At 34.0% G+C, this 11456-nt stretch overlaps 3 protein-coding genes across 3 annotated transcripts; 1 reads left to right on the forward strand and 2 right to left on the reverse strand.

Annotated features, from left to right (window-relative positions):
- Positions 1-240: 240 nt before the first annotated feature.
- On the reverse strand, positions 241-1833 carry LOC145135712 (putative adenylate kinase 6, chloroplastic). Its single transcript, XM_079069958.1, has 4 exons — positions 1411-1833; positions 1152-1295; positions 795-1067; positions 241-682 (listed from the first exon to the last, which is right to left on the reverse strand). Exons 1-4 carry the CDS (start codon positions 1795-1797, stop codon positions 539-541), a joined length of 948 nt encoding a protein of 315 aa, XP_078926084.1. The 5' UTR covers positions 1798-1833; the 3' UTR covers positions 241-538.
- A 3343-nt stretch (positions 1834-5176) lies between these two features.
- Positions 5177-6065, reverse strand: EMB3136 (Ribosomal protein L10 family protein). Its single transcript, XM_079072880.1, has one exon. It carries the CDS (start codon positions 6018-6020, stop codon positions 5319-5321), a length of 702 nt encoding a protein of 233 aa, XP_078929006.1. The 5' UTR covers positions 6021-6065; the 3' UTR covers positions 5177-5318.
- A 224-nt stretch (positions 6066-6289) lies between these two features.
- On the forward strand, positions 6290-8845 carry LOC145141001 (zinc finger CCCH domain-containing protein 11-like). The gene is made up of 8 exons (XM_079074367.1): positions 6290-6597; positions 6694-6778; positions 6881-7021; positions 7121-7209; positions 7671-7859; positions 7990-8120; positions 8324-8414; positions 8503-8845. Exons 1-8 carry the CDS (start codon positions 6430-6432, stop codon positions 8656-8658), a joined length of 1050 nt encoding a protein of 349 aa, XP_078930493.1. The 5' UTR covers positions 6290-6429; the 3' UTR covers positions 8659-8845.
- Positions 8846-11456: the final 2611 nt, after the last annotated feature.

The following is an 11456-nucleotide window of genomic DNA, read 5'->3' on the forward strand; positions in this document are numbered from 1 at the left end:
GAACGTTTATTTTTATTTTTTCCTTATTCTTATGGAATGAAATGATAATTATAAATTACTTTCATTCATATAATCTTTAAATCATACGGCTACTTAGGCCCTGCAGTGACTCTAGTGCACGAGGCTTAGCCTCATGTTAAAGATGTGATGAGTAATTCGTTGACTTATACTACTCAGTTCCTGTAGCCATAGAGGTTCGATTCCATTATACCAAACTGAATTAACAATCAGTCAATCACATATATAATAATACTAGTAAGTGCATCAAAACAACAAAAATTGAAATCCTAACATACATGTTGTTCATCATTATCTTAAATCCACAATTCTTTTATGATTATCTATCCCATAATCATTTTGGGATTATTAGAATATTTTACATCAACCTTACTACTACTTTCAAGTAAGATGAACAATTTCCATTCATCTTCAAAATCCAAATCCAAGTCTGAATCATCTTAGGCTTCTTGTATAAAGAATAAATTTCCTAATTATTCATTTTACAATGTAAAGAATGACCAACTTACCCCTACCAAATTCATGCTGCTGCAGATCTTGTATCTTCATGGTCATCCAGATTTAGAGCTTGAAGCAGTTTTGTCCATGATTCCGGGATTCCTCCCGGAAGATCAAACTCCAACAACTTTCCTCTGATCCTATAAAACTCTTCCACTGGCTGACTCTGTAATTATAAAAATTAAGGGTTCAATGCAAGAAATTGTAACATAATTTCATCAGTTTTTACACATAATAGCAACTTTGATGTGTATTGCATAAAGATGAAACACACATACCTTCTCATGGTAGATGCGAAGACGTTCTTTTACAACATGTTCAGTGTCATCAGATCGGGTGATAAGTTTTGATGCACAATGTGGAGGTGGAAGAAGGGGAGGCATGTACATTGCAGGGTTTCCATGATCAGCTTTAATGTCAATGCAAGCTACATTATAGTTCCCACCACATTGGCTGCAAGTTCTTCTCCCTAGGCATTTTGCAAGCAATGCTTCTTCCCTGAGCTTCAGATTGATTACTAAATCAATGTTTGTTACTCCCTCAAGAATTTCCTGAAATTAGATTTTATGTAAATGAGAGCAAATTGAAGAGAAAGAAGATGAAAAGAAAGTAGAATGAAAAACGAAAATGCTCACTGCTTGTCTTATGGTTCGGGGAAATCCATCAAGTATGAAACCTGATTCGCCTTTGGCTTCTTCCCCAATTTGAAGACGATGGGACAATAGATTAATTATGATCTCATCTGGAACTAGCTTCCCTTGGTTAACAATCTCTGTAAGCTGTAGAGTGAAATTAAAAGGAATACTTAGTTTTCTACAGATCTCCTTAATAACCTAGGTTGATCAAGAATTTAAAATGATAGTAAAATTGGGGTTAATTGAATTGTCTAGTTACCTGAGAACAAAGGGGGCCTTTGGAGGAGAGCTCGTCGCGAACGAGATCACCGGTGGCGATATGAGGAACATCGAGGAGTTTGGAGAGGCGGCTGGCGTAGGTGCCCTTTCCGACGCCAGGGCAGCCGAGAAACACCCACTGCACATTCCTTCTGTCACTACTCTTATTAGAAGCTATCGTGGGCGCTAACACACCAATTTCCGAGGATGATGATGTAGAATAGGGAGAGGAAAAGCGAAGAATTGTGTAGGAAGTGGTCGTTCTAGCTCTCAGCAGACGACTAAGAACCGCCATGGATGTATAAAACACGCACAAACTGTGTGTAAATCTAATTAAGGGGATTGTCAGCTGTCTTTGTCTTTGGAAATCAATCGGTGCCAACGTCATGACATACCGAACAACGGTGCCCAAAACAACGTGCTTTCAATACTTTGAAAGGGAAATCACGGTGCATTGGTCCAATTTATTTATTTACGGATAATATCATCGTTTAGTTGGGTAAAACATAAAGAAGAATACAGAAATTATATTTTAAATGATGATTGGTGTCCTTTCAACATCTTGTAATTTTTCTTTGCCCTGCCTTTGCCTTTTAGGCAGTGATTTTTAATATAATTCCGCCATTTCCAAAAAAAAAAAAAAAAATCACAATGCATTATTACACTTTTACTCATTACCCGTAGACTATTAGTCTACTCGGAGTGGGTTGGGAGCTCGACAAAACTAGTGTGGCTTGTCAAACACCATGTTGGATGCTCGACATGTCAAATTTTGTGCCCTTATCGATATTCTTTTGCCTTGCTCTCCCCTCGACAAAGACTTGGCAAGAGAGAAGACTGAAGTGGAACTCGACATCCACAACACCACTCACACCAACATTATTGATGGACCATCCATCCCAACCAACCAACATGCCACCTAGTGCGATATCAATGTTTTATATTTTCTTTCATTTTCATCTCTTCCAACCCATAACACATGAAAATTCATGTCTCTAAACACATACATTGTGTATGAGTTTTAATGCATAGGTACAACTTGAGAGGAGAGAAAAAAAGAGAGGGAGTCCACTCAACCCTCATCTTTTTGCCCTTGTTGAAATGGTGTTGTCGACGGTACCTCGCCGGACACACACCCTATTTTTTCACCAATTTGTCAACAACTCTTAGAGTCTTAGGTATCATGTTGTATTATATTGCTTAAACTAACCAATTTTTTTTATTTAGTTTTAACAAAAAAAAAATAAACTTTTTCACAATCTTGAAAACTAACCAACTACTCTAAAATGAGTTATTTCGGACCCAAAGAAAACGGGTCAAATCTATATGTGTGGACCCCTCCTATTTAAATGGAACATACCTCATACCATAATGACATTCCGGTCAATTCAATATATTTTTTTTGAAGTTAAACTTTGAAGTTTATTTTGAATAAACACATGTATTCTACGAACTAGGTTAGTTTGATTTTTTTTTTATCTAATACATTTTTAAGTTGGAATATGCAAAATGCGTGTTCAGAAAATGAAGAATGACTATGGACTAAGACTAAAAATTCTAGAACATTTCGTCTATTAATTAAGTGCGTGGATTTCATTTTCATTTTGTATTTGTGTTGTTAGATTAGTCACTAGGTCTTGGTAACATGTCCATAGCCTAAACAAACTTAGAAAACTATCTTACCATACATCCCAAAGTGACAAACGAAAACTTAAACCAGTTCACATCTTTTTTAATGTGAGTAAAAGTTCTCGGGTTTTGATATCGCCATATTTAGTCATATATCTTAGGCGATATATTTGTGTTTTTAGCTACAATTAGTCATTATTTTTTATAAATTATACTTAATTTGTTTATATTTCATTTTTGCAGCGGCAAAAACATTCTCAAGGAAAAAGAAGCAATTTACAAGGCTGGAGGCTAAGGAATTGGAAACACTCATTAAAGAGGAAATTCATGCACAAAAGTGTTTTAGAGGGTCACCAAAGAACAAAAGAATGAACAAAGAGGTAAAGAAGCAAGATAAGAGTGGAAAAAGGAGAATATATGTAATTTTAAAGATCAACTCAATGGGTTAACAAGATGCTTTGAGACTGATCTTGATTGGGATGTCATTCCAAAAGTCAAAGGTCAACTTTCTGTTCACTACGTAACCAATTCCATTCATTGAAAAGGCTTTTAGTAAGCAATAGTTTCGACTCTTTTTCAAGAATTTTGTTAGACAGATTGAAAAACAATTTTGACTCTGTTTGCAATTTTCCCAGTTTAATATGATCTTTGATCCACAAATCTAAAACATTCATTGATATTAGTTTTATCATTTGCACTTACCATTAGCCTCTTAGCTTTTCTAGTGTCCATGTATGGTCTTTAAGAATCTAGAAAGACATAAGAAACACACATAGTGTAGGATGATGAGTTCCCACACTAACATCTCTATTTTGGGATGCTGTTAAATTGATACCTTTTAAACATTCATTGACATCTTTATCAAAAGTCAACTACTTATAGCTAACTTTTTCAGAAAACAATACAATTTCAACTAATAAAAATATTTTAAAAACTAAATAAAATGTCTATTTGATAAAATAACGTGTCTTTTTAACCGACCCTTATTTTGGCACACTCATTTTCTAGCTGGATGTATACTATTCCTACCACCGTTTTATCAAAAATATGGAATTGATGTTATATTGTTGTTAATTAACGAATAGAAAGTTTGCCAAGACAATGTTTTCAACTAGAGTGCCTATCGGTTAAATTATGTTATTTTAGTTTAGATTCCTTTATTTGAATAGATCTCAACTCAAACTAAAAACTGATAAAGCTAATTCAAGAGTTACAAAATTAAAAGGAAAAAATAAATTCTAATCGGTTTGGTTTGGTCATCCTGAATTCGATTTTTAGGACATTAGTGAATTCACAAGAAGATTTTAAGCCGATAACCAAACTTTTAACAGAACAATATTAATCTTGGATTTAAATATGATTGGTATTTGAATATGTGATCTAAGAAACGACATTTAAGATGGTATTTGAATATGTTTATTTTGCAACAAAATGATGTGTATGTACAACATGATCCCATATAAGATGGTAAAAACCCTTTAATATTTCTTGTAATTTATTGCTAACTTGAAAAACAAATTCATTTTTGTTTTTCAATCAGTAATATTATATGACATATTGTATGCAACTCTAACTCGATTTCAATTCAAAATCCATTCTAATCATCCAGATTCTCAGATTCGGGTTTGCTTATGATGGAATTCTGTTTGTATGTGACTTTGGAAGTCAATTCCCAAAATCTTGCAAGACAAAATCGATGTGAACTTTCTTGTTCAAATATATAACTCTGTTGCCATAATCCAATATCTAATGACAAGAACATTGCTATTGTTTTAGAAGTTGGATTTTTGTTAGTGACACCCGAAATGTCTAATTTTGATCTCAAATCTCTACTCTTTATGCTAGAAAACCAGTTTAAGCCAAAAACACAACACCTATAAGGTCAAAATCTGATCTAAAATCAATGACCAACACTACGGTGATCACCAATATGCTTATTTAATCCAAAAAGGTCCAAATTTAATCCAAAATCATCAGTTTAAACTAACAACAGAGGGCTTCTAGATCTTAAAACCACTTTACAATACCAACATAAAATGCTCACAAGATCATCTTTGGATCTAACACAGTGATCACCAATATGCTTACATAGTTACATTCAAGTTCTTATAGCAGAAGATCAGTTTAAAGAAAAGAGATCATGAAATTGTAACTTTCATAGTCGTGATATATGACTGTAGCATTAGATTATACAAGATTCTACATGATAACCCTGAAATTCGATTTAAACTCAAAAAAAATTGCACAAAAAACTTACAGATTTGTAACATGAGAGCCTTATCATTGCTCTGCACCACTCTCTTCTTCCAATTTCTTCACATACGCCTTCAATGTCATAATTAAGTTCCTCGCCGGAGCTTGCAAAGTCCCCACCACCGACGTCGCAGGGCCCTTCAAAGAACCCAACAAGTTCGCATAAACCTCCGCCCTCGTCGGCATAGTCTCCAACGCCTTAAACTCCTCCGGTGGATAATACTTCCCTTCAAAAACCGCTCCACTGAAATCATTCTCTTCTAGCTTCTTCTCTTTCTGAAAAGTCCGGTAGGGTTTAATAGCAGCCGGAATCTCCTCGCTGTGAACAAACATCCACGCATTCATTCCCTTCATACACGGCTTCAATGCTTCCCATGGCGTGCCTTCAATTGCTTTCAAGACCAATGTGTTCTTTGCGACTATGAGTTTGGTGGTTTCCGGGAGGGTTGTACGGAGCTGCTGGAATTGTTGGACGGTGAAACCTTGGTATTTGATGCCGGCGATGAGGTAGCAGTCTTGGAGCTGTTCTTTGACTGTTTCGATCGTTTCTTCTTTCTTTGTACGGCTGATTGCGGAGCGGATTGTGAGGGGTACGCGGTTGGGTTTACGGTGGGAAGTGGTGGTGGAATGGAGGAGAAGTGGGTTGTGGAAATGGGTTTTCAGGGATACGGCGGTGGAAGCCGGTGGTGGGAATTTGGAGGACGGGAGGGTGAAAAGGGTTGCTTCCATTTTTCTATGGATTGGGGAAGAAGATGGAGGTGTTGATTTTTGTAGTGGCAACAACTTATTACCTTATCTCTTGCATCGTGGATTTGCCAGACGAAACGACATCGTTGTATGGACTGAAATTTAAAATGTTTCCAAGAAAGTCCTAAACTTGTAAAATTTTTAAACAGTATGCAAAGTATGCACTTTTTAAAATAATACAGGGACTACTTTACTACTTTCTAATTAATTCGACACAACATGAATCACACTCCGATTATATATCTTTTTAGTTCTACTGTGAGATAATATAAAACCCTAGAATGATCGATTATTATAAGTTGATCGGTAGTTTGTGTAATCAATTCGATCAATATTCTCGTACGAACACAATATTAGGATATTCAAAGTTCGAATTTGTTCTGTATTAAGGATGCCTCCGAAACAATCAAAAGCGGAATTAGCGAAGAAGCAGAAGATTGTGGAAGACAAAACATTTGGACTTAAGAACAAGAACAAGAGCAAGAATGTTCAGAAGTATGTGCAATCACTTCAACAGAACGTACAGCCTAAACCCGATGCTTCCAAACTGGCTGCTAAGGTATCTATTTCAATTGGCTGTTTCGATTTTAGTGGATATCGAGGGATTAGCTGATTTCAATTAAGTGTTGATTAATTTTAATTTTCCATTTTACAGAAAAAGAAAGAGGAAGAGAAGGCTAGAGAGAAGGAATTAAATGATTTGTTTAAGATTGCTGTTGTTCAACCGAAAGTACCTCTTGGTAGGTTTTTGATTTACTCCAAAATTTATAGCAATTTGATATTTTTATTAGGTCAGATCATAGTTTTATTGATCAATCTTGGATTCGAATTGCTTTGGTCAGGGGTGGATCCGAAGTCTATATTGTGTGAATTCTTTAAAGCTGGTCAGTGTGCAAAAGGATTCAAATGCAAGTTTTCTCATGATCTGAATGTACAGAGGAAGGGTGAGAAGATTGACATCTTCAGTGATAAGCGTGATGAAGGTATTTTTTGCTTCAAGTTATTGAATTTACCCCTATTACTTTCTTGTGATGACTTGATATGGAATATAAGTATTTCTTTGATCTGCAATATGCTTTTAGGAACAATGGAGGATTGGGATCAAGAGACATTGGAAAAGGTTGTGGAATCAAAAGGGAAAGAGTATAACCAGAATAAACCAACTGACATTGTATGCTCTCTTAATCTCTTTAAACTTTTTCCAACCATGTTGAATGTTGATATTATTCATGATTCCATCTGTTCATACTCTGCTCCAACTGTCTGTATAAAAATAAAATAAACATAAACCCATAAACAATGTTAATATTATTCATGCTCCAACCTCTAAAATCTAAATCAAATCCTACTTTATCTTTGCCAATGTTTCAGGAGAGTTGTATGAATCAAAGGCATTGGTGCCTTTTGTCAGGTGCCATTTTTTCTATCTTACAGTGATAAATATTGATTCTATCTCTTAAACTAACAGAAACTATAAACATTATGAACCCTTTTCACAACCATAATGATAATCCTCACATTGTTTGACCTTTTTAGTCACCAAAGTTGATGAGTTTTCATATCTATGTATCTAAATTTCTTGGCATTAGCCATGAAGTTATGATAATTAACTTTTTATGAATTCATGAGTAGGTTTGCAAGCATTTTCTAGAAGCAGTGGAGAAGAAACAATATGGATGGTTTTGGGTTTGTCCCAATGGTAACAAAGAGTGTCATTATAGGCATGCTCTTCCTCCAGGTTACATTCTTAAGTCACAAATGAAAGCACTTTTGGAAGAAGAATCCAACAAGCTAGCTATTGAGGATGAAATTGAAGATCAGGTTTGTATTTTTTGTTGTATATTTTCGTGTAACTATTCATCTTTTTATCAAAAGTTCAATAACATTGATAGTAACTATATATATTTGTGTATATTTTTAGTTACTTAAATGTTTATTTGATTTTTTTTAGCGTGCAAAAGTGAAAACCACAACTCCAATGACTACTGAACTATTTATGGAGTGGAAGAGGAAGAAGGTGGAAGAAAGAGATGCTGGTTTGGCTGCTCAAAGAGCAGAGAGGGCTAAAAATGACCGAATGAGGTTTGTTACCGCATATAATTACATTTTTGCCCCTATGTTATAGTCTTTTCTTTTGGGTTTGGTTCAAAAAGGAATCTTTTTAACCTTTTTCTTTGTTTTTGCCCTTTGGTAGTATGATATATATAACCCTTTTGGTTGCTGACACCATATATTGATGGGTGTTAAGTGTGTGTAAAATGACCATTTTGCCCTTACTTTGACAGTGGTCGCGAGTTGTTTCTATCTGATGCTAGTGTGTTTGTGGATGATGCTGAGGCGTATGAGAAGTATCACCGAGAAGAAGAACCTGATAAGGTATACTCTCAAGTCCCAATTAAACATGTATCCTTGTGAAAAGACTTGAATGCCCTTGTCCTGACCATGTGTTAACCTTTGATTGCAGGGACAAAATGGTACTTCTACAGCTGGACCAAGCACATCAACAAGCGTGGCTGATATTGACGAAGAAGAAGATGATGATCTGGATATGGATGAATTGAATGAACTGGAAGCAAGCTTGTCAAAAGCATCTATTCAAATTAAAGAGCCCCAAAAATAAATCTAATTTTTATTTTTCTTATCGAATTTCAGAAGCTTAACTTATTGCTCATGTTGTGTGCATTGTGTTGCTCGATTTTCGATCATCTATGTTTTGATTGTTGAAATAAAAGTCCAAATGGCTATTTAACATTGTAATGTATTGCCCACAGGGCATAGATAAATGTCAAGGGTACAAGTGTAAACAACTACAATTGCAATGGGTAATATAAGTGTCACAAATAGCAAAAAAATATACTTGTTATTAAAAGGGAAAATATCACGATGCCATTATATTTTTAGGCTTATATTTTGTAAACTGCTGTTTTATTTATATTTATTTTTTTAAAAGCTACCAATTAGGACTGTTAAAACATAAAATAACAAAAAACTATTTTAGGTATGGAACTAAATGTATAAAAAATACATATTTCTTTGCACCCGTAGCTAGTCTTTCCCATCTAGTTTGATGCATGTGGTATTGCAGCCTTTTGTCACGGACAAAGTTTTTGGAAAATTCCAGGATCGTCTAAAGAGCTCCGGAACGATCAAGTATCCTTGAGGAGTCTTTGGAGAGATCGAGAACACGGTACGAGACCCTGCAAGATGCTAGAAAATTATGGAAGTCCCCATAAAAATATGGAGCGACCAAGAATGATCCAGAAGATACAAGATGTGTAGTTGCCCATTTTAACGACCGGTTTGTGCGGAATAAGAACATCTTGAGATTTAACGATAATAAAAATATGAAAAACACAAAAGAGATGAGTAATCCAATAATTTTTACTAGAAAAGAGTAATAAAATATGACAATACAAGAACACTTGGTGGGAGAAATCCCACCACACTCTCTCTCACTAGAGAACTATATTTTTGGTGCACTTGCAATACAATGACCACCCCCTCTTTATTTATAGAGAGATGAACCTTACAATACAATAAAGAGAAATAAAATAACCTAACTTATCACTCATAATTTGTAGAGCATTTTCATGCTCCAACAACCTCTCCCTAAATGTTCGCAAATGATGGGAGATACAAATACTATGATAAAAGACTAAAATACACAGTAACCGACTAGCAAGTGTGGTAATAAAAATGAAACATAATGAGAACCAAATGCTGAAATGTCTCTGAAACTCTTAAGTGTCTTGTGATCTATGAAGCTGACCATGAATCTCTAATCAATAAAGGTCTTCGGCTTCAAGGTCATCACCCTTAAGGCAGAAAAATAAGATCCAAATCTTCAAACTCATCACAAACACAATGATCAAGTAGAAGATCCAATCAGAAAAAACACTTCGGCTTTAAAAAGTCTGAAACATCTCTAGTTCTCGAATCATAATACACCCAAAATTCTTCAAACGAATAACCTACTAAAAATGTGAAGCATCCAAAAGTGAAGTCCAAGATGAAGCTAGAATAACTCGGAGGACTCATTACAAATAATATGTCACTTAATGGCACACAAGAAGTGCCACTAAATACTTAAAAAGTGCCACTAAAGGTCTCTCAGAGAATTAGTGACACAATTACAAAGTATCACTATAAGGGCTCCCACTAAAACTCTTTAATGACACTTTTTGGTTTTGCCGCTGTAGGTTTTTAGGTCTTTAGTGATACTGTTTTATTTGTAACAATAGACAAAAAGTCTTTTGTGAGGCATATTTTGTGTCGATAATTACTCATGTGGTTCTAGAGTTTATGCAACTTTTAATGGCACTTATTATTTGCCCAGTACATGAAAATATTTTGTAATGTCATAAATATCCATACAATTCTAGAATTCATGTTACTATATAGACACATTTTTTGCTAAAATATAAAATATAAAACTAATTATATTGTCGTCCATGGAAAATAAGAAAAACTCAATTGAATCAAATGTCTACTTAAATGTCAAATAAGTCTAAATGTGGAACAAAGTACACACTAACCATAAAAATAACTAATAAAAGTAAAAAATAAAACTTGAAACTTTATTATAGTGTAACCTATTCCCCAAACTTCATGCTAGTTTGTATCACTTTGTGTCACCTTTTTTCTGGAATCAATACTTGTAACTTCCTGTCAAAAAATAAATAAAAACAATTCAAAATACAGTTAAATAATTAACTACTACTCGCATGGAGGGGCTGACGTAGGAATCTGTGATTGAAATGACACCCCATTATTAGTAAGTTCAATCACGAGGAACTTCATGGTCTTCTTATTTCTTACTCATTACAACAATCAAGTTATGAAACAACCTTCTTCTTTTTCTACTTTGGTAACGTTTGTGTTTCCTGCTTGACATAATTATAAAATATATATTTACATCAGTCGACGATATAACGTCTGTGTAACCTTTTAAGAATAAGTTAGAGAATTATTTGAGTATGTATTATATGCGTGAATATTTGACAAATATTATGTATATAATATTTGTGTAAAAAATTATTTATTTATTTATTAAAAAAAACTTAATAAATAGGGTTTATTCTTTATTTATTAAAAAAACTTAATAAATAGGGTTATAATAAACGTTAAAAATTATATATTATTTAGGATAAATAATATAAACGAAATACATAATCACAAGCCTGTGGATATAAAGAACGTTTGAATCAAACTTTGTACGAGGAAGTTATGAAACAAATATTGGTGACTTGTTAGCCAAAACAATATAAACGAGAGTTGATATACTCGTAAATACGAATCCATCGATTATAAATTTGGATAGGTCGTGAAATAACATTTATTTGATAATACTTTGAATTCGTATACTATATATACAAATTTTATTATTTTGATAAATTCTTTATTCATTATAAAAAAAGA

The sequence above is a fragment of the Lactuca virosa genome, chromosome 9 (assembly GCF_052849685.1).
Source record: "Lactuca virosa cultivar CGN04683 chromosome 9, Lactuca_virosa_CGN04683_v6, whole genome shotgun sequence".
Classification (NCBI taxonomy): Eukaryota; Viridiplantae; Streptophyta; class Magnoliopsida; order Asterales; family Asteraceae; genus Lactuca; species Lactuca virosa.